We start from the raw sequence: 18,913 nt of genomic DNA, 5'->3' as shown, positions 1-18,913 counted from the left end.
AGTTTGTATATTTTAGGAAATTGAATGTTGCATTCTCTGGATGGAAGTTTTGTAATAAAACTCAAATCCCAGGGATGTTGTCACTTAGCCACAGCATAGAGCTTTAGTTCAGTTGTATCTTATATGAAGTTAGAGTTCTCCAGATTTTATATTCCTTTTTCCACACCCCCTCTCAGGCCACTTTCTCTAAACTAAATCCAGTTGGCTGGGAAGTAGATGAGCTGCTGATGTGTGTAATTTAAGAAATAACATAAGTTAACTTGCATTTTAAGGTGTGTATGTGCATGTGCCTTGTTTTGTTCTTTGCCTTCTCATAGAAGAAGAGTGTCTTTGAGTTAGAGTTCTGGGAAACTAAGCTCAGAGATATCAAAGGAATAGATGAATTCAAGCTCAGTTGTAGGAAGCTACACATTGAAGCCAACAAAACTGAGTAGCTGGGTCTCCTTAGAGATTCCTTGATAAAATTTTAGGAAAAGCAACCTAGTAGGACAGGGATGCAGATATCTGGGAATATGGAAAATAATCTGCATGAGTGATTCAGAGATGCTTTTGCTAAATCTAATTGCAAAAATATTAGTGTACATTTAGCCTCAGTTTCCTCAATGGTCAAAATCTCTTTAATAATTACTCCCCCTAAAGAGTCTATACATGTCACTGAAATATTAGTTAGTGTTTATATATGGTTACAATAACTGTTACTTTTATCCTGGGAAAGTATCTATCCTGATCAATAATGATCAAAAACCCATAAAAGTTATACCAAGGGAAACAAGCTCATAAACCTTTCTTTGAACTTAGCATTGAACTTAGCAGTAGCAGACATGGCTTTTGCACATATCACTTGACTTCGAGTCCTCTGCTATAGTAATTGCTCATATAGGTAGCAGACCTCTCATGATTTTGCTTTTCAGGGAAACAATGCAACATATACATAAATGTAAATTAATAGAGTACTACTTCAGAACATACTTTCTAAATGAATTATCTTTAAGTTGAAAGCTTAGTCTAATGCATATTAAAAAATCACATATCTCTTTTTCCTCTTCTTCATGTGAGCCTAGCAATAGAATAAGAAGGTAAATAAAATAGAAGATTAATAAGATTGAACAGTCATGATGCCATCCTCTCTAAATGTACTTTTCTTATTCTCCAGGTGACCCTCAGAACCACATAAGTTACATGAATTAGAAACACAATTATGCTACCTCTAATGCTGGAGTCCTAGACTTCATTTCTGCTGATGTTTTTCAACACTGAGAAATTTAATCAAGCTATAAAATATTCAATCTGGAAAAATTCCTGAGTGTATCACTCTGAAAGTTCTTTTATGTTACTTGATGTACTATAACTTAAGATGACATTTTTTAAAAAAGAAAGCATAGACAGTTTATCAAACAGTGTTTCAGAGTTTGAAGAAAGAAGTTGATTTCCCACAGAGAGTGAAATTTGGTCCAGAAATGAATTCAGCACATTGGCTTTATTAAGGAAATGCTTTGCTGTATCCATTTGGGAATCTCTTTGAGCAATAAATTTGATGATTTAGGCATGAACCTTCCAGTATGTCTACTGTGTCTGATGATGTTATCTCTGATTAGGCGGAGCATGTGTCATTATGCAACATTGCTTTCATCATTATTTATTTTTTAGCTGCTTTCGTGTGTTTTCTTGATATTTCTCATTAATAACCAAAGTCAACTCAGGTTTTGCCATGCATTTTTTTTTTTTTTGAAGTTTGATAGAAAAATTCTTTAATCAAAACAAGTTTACATGTTGACACTTATGGCTTAACTAGAATAAATTTGTCCAAGTTTAAATTGTGTAAGGACCAAACAGATGTAATATCCAGAGTTCCGTCAGAACAGTGGGTCCTAGTTCCATTGTAAGGCCTCTCAAAAGCAAAACTCCAATTACTGAAATGATTCCAAGTTTTCATCTAAAGATGAAAAAAATTACCCGAGAGGTCAAAGCATACAATGCATGTCACATGCAAACACTGGTATTTAAGCCTTTTCCCCGTATTCCTAGTTTCCAAACATGAGAAGCATATTTTAAGCTACTGCAAACCACCAACTGACCTAGTATTCAAAATATCTTAGAAATGATGTTTGTTAAGGTTGTTCTTAAAATTTTGTGTTAACCTTTGTTCTGATTTAGTCCATATACATGAAAATACAGACAACTCCTTTACTTTTTTGTCTACTGCCTCGGAGTAACTTTTTGCAATCCTTTCACATGTATGCATTAGAAATAAAAATTCCCTTCTCATATAGTCATGTTTTCAAATAGGTTTGTTTCCTTATATAGTATTTATTTTTATTTACTGCAAAAAGCATTATGGATTGCATTTTTTCCAATTAAAAAAATAGTTAATGACTTCTTTAATGAGTGGGACTTTTTAAAAAATTCAGAAACTCGAGACATTTCTCAAAAATAAACTTTTATCATTTAGTTTTCAGTTTCAGCTACTACTGCCTGTAAAGGATCTTAAATGGTTGAACCCTAAAAGCCAGATTTATTCCTACATACACTCCTGCTTAGTGCAGGAAACTCATGTGACTTTCACTGAATTCTCAGCCACAAAACTAAATTACCTTCAGAAGTTAACATGAGTTTTGCACCTCGTAGAATTGTCAGTTCAATGTCAGTTGGGTATCTAGTCGTCATACAAAAAGGCATACAGACTGCACATTACTACAAAGCAGCAGGATCATGTAGCACAAGGTAGATTGAGATTAAAGTCAACTTTTGATTAGAGAAAGGAAGGAGTGAGTACTTGTATAGAAGTAACATTTTATCAACCATAAAAATGCTTAACTTCTACAAAACCCACAACAGTGAAAAGACAGTCTGGTAAATCCAATTTTTGTAAAAACTATGCACAAAACCCACAGTATCTGGGAAAAGAGGAAAAGTTTTATACAAGTAGCAGTTTTAAAAATGTAACTTTTTTCTACTATCAATTACACATTAACATACACATACTAACTGAAAATATGCTACAACCGATGTCTGGAAAAGCAGTTGAACATTCCCTAAGTGAACCTCCCCTCACATTTACCATATAATGTAGCTGTTAATACTGCACAAGTACAATTAGCAATGTTTAGTCACTTTTAAACAAAGATCAGGAGATTTGTCCCTCAAAACAAGTTTTAAACATCAAAACCTATGTTTATAAAAATTTAAAACTTCAGCAGTCTAAATATTTCAAATGAAAACCATTACAAACTTCTCAAATGTTCTTTATATTCCAGGTATGTCAACCTAGTTATCTAGTGTAGAATCCTTCAGAGATATTTCAGTCTCTCTCTCTTCACTGGATGGCTTTTTCTTACTGCTGGCCTCGTGGTTGTCTTTGCTTTCTTCATTGCTGTCTCCATTGTGTTGTGGTTGATTACTGTCTTGAGCATCCGATCCTCCATTTAGAGTCTTTGAACCTGTTTGTTCCTTTTCTAGCTTTTTGTTTGGCCCTTTCTTCCCTTGATCTTTGGTTTTATTTGCTTCCTCATGTTGTCTTTGTTCGGCAAGAGATTTGTTCAGCACTTGTGTGATCACAGAATCTCCTTCACCAACCAAAAACATGTTCTTAAACTTGTTATACAACATTGTAGACTTTTCCATGATAACCTGACTAACTTTGAATCGCCCTATTTTTTTCAGTGTTGTAATCATCTCTGTGTGTTTTTGAGCTTGTTGCATTGTGACCTGAAGTGAAGCCAGTTCATCCAAGGCTTCAATACATCTGTTGACATCAAGATTATCAATTTTGAGAGAATTTTTAATTTCAGCATGTATCCTTTGAAGTCGAGAATCCATTGATGTTTCTCGCTTCTTCTCCACTTTCTTAACTTCTGGCTTCTTTCCTTCATCTTTATTCTGCTGCTCAGTTTCCATTTGTCCTTCTTGCTTGCGTTTTCTATCTGCAGCTTCTTTCTCATGTTGTCCTTTGAGCATATTCCTTCTATGAGCAGTCTGAAAGTTTCTTCCACCTTTTCTCTTCTTTTCACCTTCTTGATCATCTCCTTCTTCTTCAGAATCAGAGGTTGATGTAACCCCTGTTTTGGCTAAATTTTTCCTTTTTGATTCAACTTCCTTTTTCCCCTCTTTTTTATCTGGCTCTTTTCTTGGCTTTTCTTCTTCCTTCTGGCCCTCTTCATCCTTTTTAAGCTGTTTTTTAGGTTGTTTTTCCTCTTGCCCCTTTTTCTTGCTTTTGTCGTCTTCAGTTATCATGTCACTCTCTGAAGGACAAGGCTGTTTTACCATTTTGGGTCTGCCTCTTGGTTTTGGAATCTTGACCTCTGTAGCTGCAGGTCGTCCTCTTTTAGGACTCACTTTTAGATTAGCAGATGCTGTTGCCGTAGTCACTATTCCAGCCTCCTCAGTTTCTACTTGTTTTTCTGCCTTTCTCTTCCTCCCTCTTCTGGCAGTTATGTCAATTGCTTTAGTCACATCCTCATTGCTGGCTTTTTCTTCATGGTCAGTATCTTCCTTTGAAACACTTGTTTCTTTTTCTTCAACTTCAACATCAGATGACGCATTTGACTGTTTAGCTGATGCCTGTTGACTTGAAAATTTCACTTTCGGATTGTTATCTATCTCCCATAAACCTTCATTAAAGCCTTTTCGCTTATTTGGTTTGCCGTACTTTTCCTTATTTTCTGAGTAAGGAAATATGTCCTTTGGGCCTAAAAAAGCAGTCTCATGAGTTCCAAAAAAGAAAATCGGTAGTTTGTGGGTGGTTTTACAGCTCCATCAGGAACTTCATCTACTCGAGCTGGCCAATGAGGATAACCTTTCATCTTGGCGAAGATGAGGTCCCCAGGTTTGAAGTCGCGAGTCATGTTTCAGGGGCGAGGCCGAGGGTCCGAAGCCCAGGGAGGAGGTGCGGCGGTGCTGACTGCGAGAGGATGCGGGAGGGCGGACCGGGGCCGCGGCTCCCGCGGTGGCGGGAGGGGGAGGATGCCTCGGGGTGCCCCGACGCGCCTGCTGGGGCCGCGGGCGGCGAGGCTGCGGTGGCGGGCCGGCCGCCTCTGTCCGCGTCCACGCAAGCCACCTGCGCCACCAGCTGCCGCAGAGGCGTCCCAACGGCCCCGAATAACAACCGCCGCCGCCGCCGTCGCTGCGCTGCTCTGCCATGCATTTTTGAAAGAGTCCTCAGAATATTCCTCTTTCACTTTTTCTCTGCCCCCATTGTCCCTACTATGGTGGTAGTGGTTTAATCGCTAAGTCGTGTCCAACTCTTGTGACCCCATGGACTATAGCCCACCAGGTTCCTCTGTCCATGAGATTCTCCAGGCAAGAATATTGGAGTGGGTTACCATTTCCTTCTCTAGGGTCCCTTCTAAACACTATACAATATTGCACCCTTAGAAGGAGCAGTGGACCTAAAACCTTTTGTTTTATTGAGATCAGAGCAAGAATTTAGGGAATAGACTAGGACTTTGACTATGTAAAAACTAAGTAAATAATAGAAAAGGTACCATTGTCTCTAGTCTTGTTCTTACAGTGTAATGTATAAGACAATGGGGCTTGGAATCTTGAAGACCTAAGGTGGAATGCTGGATCTACAACTTACTGCCTTTACGCCTTTGCATATATTATCAGACTTACTGACCTTTGGTTTCTCAATCTGCAAACTAAGTGTAATAATATCCATATCTCTATTTTGCTTTGAGAATTTATTGTGAAAAATATAGACAAGGCAATTTGTAATACATGACATGTATATGTTTACCAGAAGGGGATTTTATCTTTTGTAAAAATCCTACATATTAAGTTAGTATACTTCCTAAATGGAGAATTTTGTAAGAAAATCACTCAACATGATTTGCTATTACCATTTTAGTCAGGATTGTGATTGTGGTCATTGTGCAATTTGCAGTGATTGTTATGATAGATGAGATGAGGTGGGTTATAATTAAGTAGATAAAATCCATGTGTTTCCAAGACAAACACGAAGTTAGAGAGGAAAAGTATGAATGTAGATTCTGATAGAGTTAAAGATTCTATTTCTAACATAAGCTACGTAAACAAGAGAAATTTAATTAAACAAGTTTATTTGGTCTTTAATTTAAAAGGGCAAAAAAGATAAAACTGTTTAAAACTCAAAGAATTGTTTTGAAGAGACTATGTTGCTAATACTTCTAGTGTTTGAGGCTTAATATAAAACTCAGCTTATGTCCAAGTTCACTGTCCTCTCTTTACAAAGCAAGCATGGTATGGCCTTGTGGATTCATGGGCAGCTTTGGAATCAAAGTCAGACTTGGATATAACCTGATCAGGAAAGAGCAGGGGAGGGTGGCCATCTGACACCTAGAGACCCTGACATCCCCAGAGCCTTGTGTCCCATAATAATTGAGTTTGTGTCTAACTGCTCCTATTGGGAGGCAGCACCCCTAGTTCCATTCAGGTATCTTTTAGACACTCTAGGAAGAACTCTTTTGAAATCATTATCTGACAGTCTACTCATTTCTTACATCTATCCATCCATCCACCTGTCAACCCAACCCACTCAACAGGAGACTGAATGCCTACTCTGTGATAAACTCTGGAGACAAAAGCAGACTTGACCCTGAGATCCTCCAAGGAGTGGATTCCATCTTACAAAAGGAAGATATGCACAAATGAATAAGGGGAGAAAATTGTTACCAGTGCAAAGGCAGGGCTGTGTTCAGGATGTGGTAGAGACATAGAAGAGGAGTCATCCATTCTACCAGGAATCAGGAAAGGCTTTGTCTGGCTCTTGACAGGGGAGAGTGGGCATGCAGGGAAGCTTGGAAGACAGAATAACATTCCAGTGGGCAAGTGGGCTCAGAGCAGTAGATGAAGTCCAATGATGGGGCCAACTTGAATAGAACTGGTATACAGTCCTACAAATGATGATCCTTAATATATCCTAATTATCTTTCAAGGTAGAAAAATATAAAATAATAGAAAATCAAGGATGGGGGGGGGGGAAACACAGGCTATCCTGAATGACAAGTCTGCAGGAAATGAGCTGAGGATCACAGAATCTGAAGTAGTTAATGCAAGTGTGTCTCAGATTCAGTTCAAACTTCGCAGACAAACATTGTCAGTGAAAGAATCTGGTCCAAAAGGAGTCTTTGCTCTATATTTATATGTTAGAAATAGGGTTGAGAAAGAAAGAATGCCTCCTCCATGGTTGGCACATTAACAAAAGAAACAGCAGTGTAACTTACCTGAACTATTTCATAGATGTGAGCAGGAGAATCAGAGATACTGTCCTCTTTTTTGATCTGGGCACTAAGTATTATCTCTGATTCTTTTCATAAGGACCTGTAACAATATTGATAACACTCTTTAGGGTCCGCTGCAGAATAACTTCTCTTTGAATTTTCTCCGGTGTTCCTTAAGCAACCCTATGTGACAGATACAACAGGCATTTGAGAAAATGGAGAAATCTAGTGTCTTCTATGCTGAGCAAGTAGATGTACACAGACTCCTAGCTTCCCTGCTCGCCATCTTACATACTGCTTCCAGAGAGACCTATCTGAACATCTATAGATTGATTTGCCAGAAACCTCCTATTGTTCAGCATGATGTATTTGGGTTCAACCAGAAATTTACAAGGGAGGAGACTCTGCTGGCTACAGTACAGCAAATGGTATCCAAAGTCAGCAATCCGATTGCCCTGAATGGTAACTCCAACGTCAGACTTGAGAGGCACTCTCTGTTCAGACTTGTTTGTTTCTTCTAGAACAAGCTTGCGAGAGCATCTGTGTCCATTTTAATGTACCTGTATTGTGACCCTGATGAGGAGGAATGTGTATGATTGGGTTGATATTAGAATTGGGCATTTCAACAGGCAGAGTGCCACAGGCAGAGTTTTACCAAAGTTATATTTTGTAAGTTTCCCACAGACTGAGGAGGGTGGAACCAGACCCACAGTGGGGCCACTAACATGAGTTCGGAGTTGTGGGCTCACCCTATGTCTTGTTGCAGGGTTCCCTTCCAAGGAGGGATCAAGCTCAGTGCTGTCTTAAGGAGATCTGACAGAATTATTGCCTGGGGGCAGCATGTAAACACTGATTTTACTCTTTTAAAAACAATTAAAAAGCCATCAAAGGACTTTAAGCATCTATTATAATTATACATACTATAATGCTCTTAGAAATATGACTTACCAGTCTAATTGATTTCAGAACTAGGAAAGGTAAAAATGAAAAAATACAGTGACTTCTTAGGAGATGATTTTTTACAGTTCTCAGAATTTGTTTTTCCTCAAACAAACATCTTTTATTGTTACTATTTTCAGTAAATACAATAATGGATTTATGACTTCCCTTTTTGTTTTGAGTTAGCCCCCCAAAAAACATTCTACTGTCTCTTATATTTCATCTCTATTACATGATTTGCAATCACTAGGCTTAATTCTCATGTCAGCCTTGAGGAGTCTGGGGCACAGAGAGGTCAGGAAACACGGTCAAGGTCCCACAGGGGAGAAAAATCACACAGGTCTCTGGCCCCAAAGTCTGTTCTTGCCCCATACACCATGCTCTTCTTCCCTGTGAATGTGTTCACCTCGTGTGGAGCAGGTAAACACTAGCAGTCTCTTCTGAAATCTTAGTCTCGCGACATTTGGAATCAAGAGGGTTCTTCACAAAAGCCAAGTTCTCAAATTTTTATATGGAAACTTCCCAGCATTAGTTTTGTGATATCTTGATGTTCACTAGGGACCATGTGTTCATTGCAGAAGTCAAAAATTGGAACCTCTGGCCAAGAAGGTGTTCATTAGAAGCTGATACACCTTCCGTCCCTGACTCCTGTCATCTTCTTTGATTTAAGGCATTTGCCAGTGTAAAGTGTATAGTATACACTTGATTTAGATGCTCAGAACCCTGTAGGTGCTTGATGCAGAATCAAGGGAGCTGAGGATGCTAGCGCGTGTTTGCTGCCCACGACCCTACATTGCCTTCTTTCCTCCTACCTGTTTCTTCCTATCTTTCCATCTTTCTTAAGTTACTTCTCTTGAAGTGCTTAGTAAAAACAAACAAAAACCCCCTTTTATTCTCTTTTGACTTTAACAAGTATGCTATTATAATTGTTCATTATTGTATGTGATCCTCTCATCTCCATGCTCCTGAAATACCCCATGCAGTTTCCTCGCTCTTCTTTCACTGTATTGTGTCCAGAGTTCAGTGCCTGTTTCCTTAAGTTTCTTTACTCTGTCTTATGTCCTCCGCTTGTAGGCATTAAAATGTCTATTTGTCCACTCCATGTTAAGAATATGAATTTCTTAAAACCAAAAGGCATGTCTATTTATTTTTCATCCTCACTTTTCTTTAGCTAGAACTTGGCTATCTTCAGGAGCACCTTAGACTTGATCCCTACAATATATAGCAATCTCTTGACCTGGATAGAATCGAGATAAATTATCTAGGGGATTGGCCAGAAAAGGAAGGAAAGTAAAAAGAAGGGAAAGAAGAAGCAAGAGGAAGAGAAATAAAAGGTGAGAAGGAGGAAAAGATGCAGTTCAGTTGCTCAGTCATGTCCGACTCTTTACGACCCCATGGACTGCAGCACACCAGGCCTCACTGTTCATCACCAACTCCCAGAGCTCACTCAAACTCATGTCCATTGAGTCAGTGATGCCACCCAACCATCTCAACCTCTGTCGTCCCCTTCTCCTCCTGCCTTCAATCTTTCCCAGCATCAGGGTCTTTTCAAATGAGTCAGCTCTTCGCATCAGGTGGCCAAATTATTGGAGTTTTTAGCTTCAACATCAGTCCTTCCAATGAATACCCAGGACTGATCTCCTTCAGGATGGACTGGTTGGACCTCCTTGTAGTCCAAGGGACTCTTAGGAGTCTTCTCCAACACCACAGTTCAAAAGCATCAATTCTTTGGCTCTCAGCTTTCGTTATAGTCCAACTCTCACATCCATACATGACTATTATCCTAATAACTAGTTAGCAATTACTGAGTTCTTATGTTATTTGTCAGACAGTATGCTTTATAGTATGCCACTCATTTAGTGCTCTGAATCACCCTGTGAGATAAACACGGTTTTACAGGTGAAAAAGCTAAGTTAAAATCCCCCTGATAGTTAGCGGCCAAATTGAAATTAGGAGTCAGGTCTGCTTGGCTAATTAATGGTGGTTTTCGAATAGTTCAGCACTGCTGTATTCAACAGTAAGTTGTGTGTTCCTGGACCCACCTTCTGCCGCATAATCTTTTTTTTTTTTTTTTCCTTTATTTATTTATTTATTTTTTCAGTGGGTTTTGTCATACATTGATATGAATCAGCCATAGATTTACACATATTCCCCATCCCGATCCCCCCTCCCACCTCCCTCTCCACCCGATTCCTCTGGGTCTTCCCAGTGCACCAGGCCCGAGCACTTGTCTCATGCATCCCACCTGGGCTGGTGATCTGTTTCACCATAGATAATATACATGCTGTTCTTTCGAAACATCCCACCCTCACCTTCTCCCACAGAGTTCAAAAGTCTGTTCTGTACTTCTGTATTTCTTTTTCTGTTTTGCATATAGGGTTGTCGTTACCATCTTTCTAAATTCCATATATATGTGTTAGTATACTGTAATGTTCTTTATCTTTCTGGCTTACTTCACTCTGTATAATGGGCTCTGGTTTCATCCATCTCATTAGAACTGGTTCAAATGAATTCTTTTTAACGGCTGAGTAATATTCCATGGTGTATATGTACCACAGCTTCCTTATCCATTCATCTGCTGATGGGCATCTAGGTTGCTTCCATGTCCTGGCTATTATAAACAGTGCTGCGATGAACATTGGGGTGCACGTGTCTCTTTCAGATCTGGTTTCCTCAGTGTGTATGCCCAGAAGTGGGATTGCTGGGTCATATGGCAGTTCTGTTTCCAGTTTTTTAAGACATCTCCACACTGTTCTCCATAGCGGCTGTACTAGTTTGCATTCCCACCAACAGTGTAAGAGGGTTCCCTTTTCTCCACACCCTCTCCAGCGTTTATTGCTTGTAGACTTTTGGATAGCAGCCATCCTGACTGGCATGTAATGGTATCTCATTGTGGTTTTGATTTGCATTTCTCTGATAATGAGTGATGTTGAGCATCTTTTCATGTGTTTGTTAGCCATCTGTATGTCTTCTTTGGAGAAATGTCTGTTTAGTTCTTTGGCCCATTTTTTGATTGGGTCATTTATTTTTCTGGAATTGAGCTTCAGGAGTTGCTTGTATATTTTTGAGATTAATCCTTTGTCTGTTGCTTCATTTGCTATTATTTTCTCCCAATCTGAGGGCTGTCTTTTCACCTTACTTATAGTTTCCTTTGTAGTGCAAAAGCTTTTAAGTTTCATTAGGTCCCATTTGTTTAGTTTTGCTTTTATTTCCAGTATTATGGGAGGTGGGTCATAGAGGATCCTGCTGTGGTTTATGTCAGAGAGTGTTTTCGCTATGTTCTCCTCTAGGAGTTTTATAGTTTCTGGTCTTACATTTAGATCTTTAATCCATTTTGAGTTTATTTTTGTGTATGGTGTTAGAAAGTGTTCTAGTTTCATTCTTTTACAGGTGGTTGACCAGCTTTCCCAGCACCACTTGTTAAAGAGGTTGTCTTTTTTCCATTGTATATCCTTGCCTCCTTTGTCAAAGATAAGGTGTCCATAAGTTCGTGGATTTATCTCTGGGCTTTCTATTCTGTTCCATTGATCTATATTTCTGTCTTTGTGCCAGTACCATACTGTCTTGATGACTGTGGCTTTGTAGTAGAGTCTGAAGTCAGGCAGGTTGATTCCTCCAGTTCCATTCTTCTTTCTCAAGATTACTTTGGCTATTCAAGGTTTTTTGTATTTCCATACAAATTGTGAAATTATTTGTTCTAGTTCTGTGAAAAATACCGTTGGTAGCTTGATAGGGATTGCATTGAATCTATAGATTGCTTTAGGTAGAATAGCCATTTTGACAATATTGATTCTTCCAATCCATGAGCATGGTATGTTTCCCCATCTGTTTGTGTCCTCTTTGATTTCTTTCATCAGTGTTTTATAGTTTTCTATGTATAGGTCTTTTGTTTCTTTAGGTAGATATACTCCTAAGTATCTTATTCTTTTTGTTGCAATGGTGAATAGTATTGTTTGTCTTCGAAAGGAGAGAGAAGAAATCAAGTTGCACGCACAAGAACACCGACGCAAACTTCCCTAACCAGGACACCTTGACAAGCCAATCGTCTAACCCCACCCACTGGGTAAAACCTCCACAATAAAAAGGAACCACAGACCTCCAGAATACAGAAAGCCCAGTCCAGACACAGCAATCTAAACAAGATGAAAAGGCAGAGAAATACCCAACAGGTAAAGGAACATGAAAAATGCTCACCAAGTCAAACAAAAGAGGAGGAGATAGGGAATCTACCTGAAAAAGAATTTAGAATAATGATAATGAAAATGATCCAAAATCTTGAAAACAAAATGGAGCTACAGATAAATAGCCTGGAGACAAAGATTGAAAAGATGCAAGAAATGTTTAATAAAGACCTAGAAGAAATAAAAAAGAGTCAATTAAAAATGAATAATGCAATGAATGAGATCAAAAACACTCTGGAGGGAACCAAGAGTAGAATAACGGAGACAGAAAATAGGATAAGTGAGGTAGAAGATAAAATGGTGGAAATAAATGAAGCAGAGAGGAAAAAAGAAATAAGGATCAAAAGAAATGAGGACAACCTCAGGGACCTCTGGGACACTGTGAAACGCCCCAACATTCGAATCATAGGAATCCCAGAAGAAGAAGACAAAAAGAAAGGCCATGAGAAAATACTCGAGGAGATAATAGCTGAAAACTTCCCTAAAATGGGGAAGGAAATAGCCACCCAAGTCCAAAAAGCCCAGAGAGTCCCAAACAGGATAAACCCAAGGCGAAACACTCCAAGACACATATTAATCAAATTAACAAAGATCAAACACAAAGAACAAATATTGAAAGCAGCAAGGGAGAAACAACAAATAACACACAAAGGGATTCCCATAAGGATAACAGCTGATCTATCAATAGAAACCCTCCAGGCCAGAAGGGAATGGCAGGACATACTGAAAGTAATGAAAGAAAATAACCTACAACCTAGATTACTGTACCCAGCAAGGATCTCATTCAGATATGAAGGAGAATTCAAAAGCTTTACAGACAAGCAAAAGCTGAGAGAATTCAGCACCACCAAACCAGCTCTTCAACAAATGCTAAAGGATCTTCTCTAGACAGGAAATGCAGAAAGGTTGTATAAACGTGAACCCAAAACAACAAAGTAAATGGCAACGGGACCACACCTATCAATAATTACCTTAAATGTAAATGGGTTGAATGCCCCAACCAAAAGACAAAGATTGGCTGAATGGATACAAAAACAAGACCCCTATATATGCTGTCTACAAGAGACCCACCTCAAAGCAAGAGACACATACAGACTAAAAGTGAAGGGCTGGAAAAAAATATTTCACGCAAACGGAGACCAAAAGAAAGCAGGAGTCGCAATACTCATATCAGATAAAATAGACTTTCAAATAAAGGTCGTGAAAAGAGACAAAGAAGGACACTACATAATGATCAAAGGATTAATCCAAGAAGAAGATATAACAATTATAAATATATATGCACCCAACATAGGAGCACCGCAATATGTACGGCAAACACTAACGAGTATGAAAGAGGAAATTAATAGTAACACAATAATAGTGGGAGACTTTAATACCCCACTCACAACTATGGATAGATCAACTAAACAGAAAATTAACAAGGAAACACAAATCTTAAATGACACAATGGACCAGCTAGACCTAATTGATATCTATAGGACATTTCACCCCAGAACAATCAACTTCACCTTTTTCTCAAGTGCACACGGAAAATTCTCCAGAATAGATCACATCGTGGGCCATAAATCTGGTCTTGGAAAATTCAAAAAAATTGAAATCATTCCAGTCATCTTTTCTGACCACAGTGTGGTAAGATTAGATCTCAATTACAGGAAAAAAAATTGTTAAAAATTCAAACATATGGAGGCTAAATAACACGCTTCTGAATAACCAACAAATCATAGAAGAAATCAAAAAAGAAATCAAAATATGTATAGAAATGAATGAAAATGAAAACACAACAACCCAAAACCTATGGGACACTGTAAAAGCAGTGCTAAGGGGAAGGTTCATAGCATTACAGGCTTACATCAAGAAACAAGAAAAAAGCCAAATAAATAACCTAACTCTACACCTAAAGCAATTAGAGAAGGAAGAAATGAAGAACCCCAGGGTTAGCAGAAGGAAAGAAATCTTAAAAATCAGGGCAGAAATAAATGCAAAAGAAACTAAAGAGACCATAGCAAAAATCAACAAAGCTAAAAGCTGGTTTTTTGAAAAAATAAACAAAATTGACAAGCCATTAGCAAGACTCATTAAGAAACAAAGAGAGAAGAACCAAATTAACAAAATTAGAAATGAAAATGGAGAGATCACAACAGACAACACTGAAATACAAAGGATCATAAGAGACTACTACCAGCAGCTCTATGCCAATAAAATGGACAACTTGGATGAAATGGACAAATTCTTAGAAAAGTATAACTTTCCAAAACTGAACCAGGAAGAAATAGAAGATCTTAACAGACCCATCACAAGCAAGGAAATCGAAACTGTAATCAAAAATCTTCCAGCAAACAAAAGCCCAGGACCACATGGCTTCACAGCTGAATTCTACCAAAAATTTAGAGAAGAGCTAACACCTATCTTACTCAAACTCTTCCAGAAAATTGCAGAGGAAGGTAAGCTTCCAAACTCATTCTATGAGGCCACCATCACCCTAATTCCAAAACCAGACAAAGATGCCACAAAAAGAGAAAACTACAGGCCAATATCACTGATGAACATAGATGCAAAAATCCTTAACAAAATTCTAGCAAACAGAATCCAACAACATATTAAAAAAATCATACACCATGACCAAGTGGGCTTTATCCCAGGAATGCAAGGATTCTTTAATATCCGCAAATCAATCAATGTAATACACCACATTAACAAATTGAAAGATAAAAACCATATGATTATCTCAATAGATGCAGAGAAAGCCTTTGACAAAATTCAACACTCATTTATGATTAAAACTCTCCAAAAAGCAGGAATAGAAGGAACATACCTCAACATAATAAAAGCTATATATGACAAACCCACAGCAAGCATCACCCTCAATGGTGAACAATTGAAAGCATTTCCCCTGAAATCAGGAACAAGACAAGGGTGCCCACTCTCACCACTACTATTCAACATAGTGTTGGAAGTTTTGGCCACAGCAATCAGAGCAGAAAAAGAAGTAAAAGGAATCCAGATAGGAAAAGAAGAAGTGAAACTCTCGCTGTTTGCAGATGACATGATCCTCTACATAGAAAACCCTAAAGACTCTTCCAGAAAATTACTAGAGCTAATCAATGAATATAGTAAAGTTGCAGGATATAAAATTAACACACAGAAATCCCTTGCATTCCTATGTACTAACAATGAAAAAACAGAAAGAGAAATTAAGGAAACAATACCATTCACCACTGCCGCATAATCTTAATGCTTCATGCTCCTCCCACAGTAGAGGAGAAGGAGTTAATTCTTCATTGCTGATAGGAAGTTGAAGCATAGTCCAGTACTAGCCATTTTCACACACCTTTATTGCGTGTATTTCATAGACTAACTTTTTATCTGGTTTCCACTCTTGTTTCTCTTTTCTGTTTTTCATCTTTTTAGAAAATTGATATTTGGTCCATATATTTGCATAAGGGGTCTCCAGTCCTTTTGGAACAAGGCAGAGCATAAAACGAAATAGGATCAATTAGGTTTTGTCATAGTATAATGCAAGATAGGCTACATGAATATGGCATGATTTGGAGGAAGCGCTGTATGATGTCAGGGGCAGGGCTTTTGGAGTCAGACAGCAGCTGTGAACCAACTAAATGTTGATTTTACAGCTTGCCATGTCTTTGGATAAATGGACTCTTTTGAGTTTTGCTTCTTAAATGGAGGTAATGATGCATACTTTGTAAGGAATTCAAACATGGTTGAAAACATCTAGCACATGTTATACATCTCATAGTTGCTCAGTAAGTGGCAGCTGTTATGTTCAACAAATTAAGATAGAAAAGAGTATGACTTCTTAAAATATACCATATAATTATCACCCCAGGCGGGAAGAAGGCTATGAGTCCCAAGTGGCAGAGTTCCTCCATGTCTTTGGATAGGACACTATGAAATTGCCCAATAAAAGGTAGAAAAGGAAGCTCCCCAACCCCTTGTGGCAGGATTCCTGGAGAGCATGCAGGCATCGGTGCTGGAAGTCCCGTCTTACTGCACCTGCCGCCCGTGAATCATCAGATACATGAGTCAGCAGACGTCCACGTAGTGAACCAGGCATTTGGGGTCAGTGTTTTACTTTGGTATGCTGAAATTTGAAGAGTAGTATTCTCTTTACTAGGTGCCAGATACTGTTTTAAGTGATTCATAAATATTTTAATCCTTACGGCAATGCTTAGGATAGGGGATACTGTTATCTCAAATTTAGAGCTGGTGAAATAGGCACAGAGAAGTTAAGTAACTTGACTAAAAACACATAGCTAATAAGTGGTGTACTTGGGACTTTAATCCAGGGAGTATGAATTGCTTTCATCGCAATGGTGAACATGTCATTGTTTTTGTTTTACCTAAATGAGTTATGTTTAGAGAGTGAAACATGAAAATTGGAAACAGAAGACCTTAATTGATATATGACCTTGCCTCTTTTCAGTTCTGTGGCCACAAACCAGACTTCTAACCTTGATTTCTTCATCTGTAAGATGGGGGTGATAACAGTGAGTGACTTTATAAAATTGTGAGGAAGATGATGTACTTAGATATGTTGTATGAATTGTGAAATGCTGTCTAAAGGAAAGCATTACTTATTGTTTGTGGTTTAGGTTTATATTATGCCAGGATGCATGCATAAGTGTCTGAGCATGTTGCAAATTCAAATCTGTGTTACATGAGTTTGTAGGAACATTGTACAAGTTGCCTTTTTTTGCCTTTTGAAGTGTTATGTTTGCTTACAGTTGGAAAAAAAAAATCTTTGTGATGAAATTGAAACTCATGCCAGATAGACTTGATTGTGATGACTGCAAGAAACCACTTGGGTTTATTATTATGTATTATATCATTGGTAGAACCTTCACTGTTATTCTGCTGACTATGGCACATGTATGCATTTTATGTTACTGCTGGAATGTGCAGCAAATACCTTTTTGTTATAGAATCAGTACCTTTTACTCAGAGTTATGTGAACTGTCATTTGAGATCTATTATAAATATTTAGACCATGGAACCGAAACCAAATTCTGCTCAAACTCTGTGTCCAGATTTGGTAAATGGAATTTAATTTTATAAAATTATAGGGAAGCTCTGATTAACTTAATTTTGGAATTGAAATAAGCCACTTGAATTCTATTTAAGAATCTTAGCCATTCTAATTAACAGGTTGGTGGTGTTGAAGAAGTGCAAGTTTTAGCTTTACCAATGCCATTTTTTTTTCCTTAGTGAAAGATACCCTTGCTCCTTTAAACACACTTCCAATTGCTTTTTGCTAGATAATGCTGACAATCAGGGTTTCCCTGACAGCTCAAACGGTAAAGAATCCATCTACAGTACAGGAGACCTGGGTTTGATTCCTGGGTCAATAAGACACCCTGGAGAAGGGAGTGGTTACCCACTCCAGTATTCTTGCCTGGAGAATCCCATGGACAGAGGAGCCTGGTGGGCTACAGCCCATGGGGTTGCAAAGAGTCATACACGACTAACACAACCAAGATAATACTGACTTCCCTGTAGGAATTCTTCTGAACTCTATTTGAGTGACGTATCATAATGAATAATTAGTTCATTTTGTTAGTAGTTGATTTTGGTGGGAACTGCATTGGACATATGCCTGTTTGCAGATAGAAAATGGAAAAAAAAAATAGAACTTTCTTCTGAATCACCTCTGAACCTGTGTCAGGTCCTCTAGACTGTGGACTCTGAAAATGGAAAGCCTTGCCAGAATGTGTGGAAAGAACAAGTATTGGTTCCCACGTGTTTTATTTTATTTAGACTTATGTCTCTGTTTACAACAAACTCTCTCTTGTAAAAGTGCTACATTGCTATCTCCTGTTAAGCTTATCAAATGGACCGTCTTTCTGATTACTTCCTCTCTTCCTTTCATCAGTCTCTTCTCTTGATATAACCACAACTGGGTCACACCAGTCCTCAGCCATGGCCAAGTATCCTTTCCTGTTAGCCAAGTCTCCATTTTCTTCCTTTCCTCTTTCCCTCCACTCCTATTAGAGTATAATTTTTTAAAGATGAAATCATGACTCTCATACAGTATAACCAGAGAAGGCAATGGCACCCCACTCCAGTACTCTTGCCTGGAAAATCCCATGGACGGAGGAGCCTGGTAGGCTGCAGTCCGTGGGGTCGTGAAGAGTCGGACACGACTGAGCGACTTCACTTTCCCTTTTCACTTTCATGCATTGAAGAAGGTAACGGCAACCCACTCCGGCGTTCCTGCCTGGAGAATCCCAGGGTCGGCGGAGCCTGGTGGGTCGCCGTCTATGGGGTGGCACAGAGTCGGACACGTCTGATGCGACTTAGCAGCGGCAGCAGCATACAATATAACATGAGCAAATATCAAATATTTTTATAATATTAGTTTATGAGAGAAATGTGAACATTTTACAACTGGTTTTAAAAAAAAAGAACTCAAAGAAGACAGCTATATAGGCAATCAGGAATACTGAGATGAGCTTGTTAATAACGTAAAACTAAGCAATATCCATGGGTATTAATCAGTTGCATATTCACCAAGACCACTTGCATGTCTATGGATGAGAATCATTTATATTACTTAGTTGCCTACAGTGTACAGGATTG

At 38.5% G+C, this 18,913-nt stretch overlaps 2 protein-coding genes across 3 annotated transcripts in view; one reads left to right on the top strand and one right to left on the bottom strand.

Annotated features, from left to right (window-relative positions):
• Positions 1-18,913, top strand: part of ADAMTSL1 (ADAMTS like 1) — a 1,078,174-nt gene that overhangs the window by 305,864 nt on the left and 753,397 nt on the right. The window lies entirely within an intron of this gene.
• Positions 2,545-5,124, bottom strand: LOC122686012 (PC4 and SFRS1-interacting protein-like). The gene is given in 2 exon segments (XM_043891084.1): positions 2,545-4,727; positions 4,730-5,124. Coding segments are annotated over 2 exon segments (1,575 nt in total). The 5' UTR covers positions 4,842-5,124; the 3' UTR covers positions 2,545-3,264.

Source organism: Cervus elaphus, chromosome 29 (assembly GCF_910594005.1).
Source record: "Cervus elaphus chromosome 29, mCerEla1.1, whole genome shotgun sequence".
Taxonomy (NCBI): Eukaryota; Metazoa; Chordata; class Mammalia; order Artiodactyla; family Cervidae; genus Cervus; species Cervus elaphus.
This window is presented reverse-complemented; position numbering and strand designations above follow the sequence as displayed.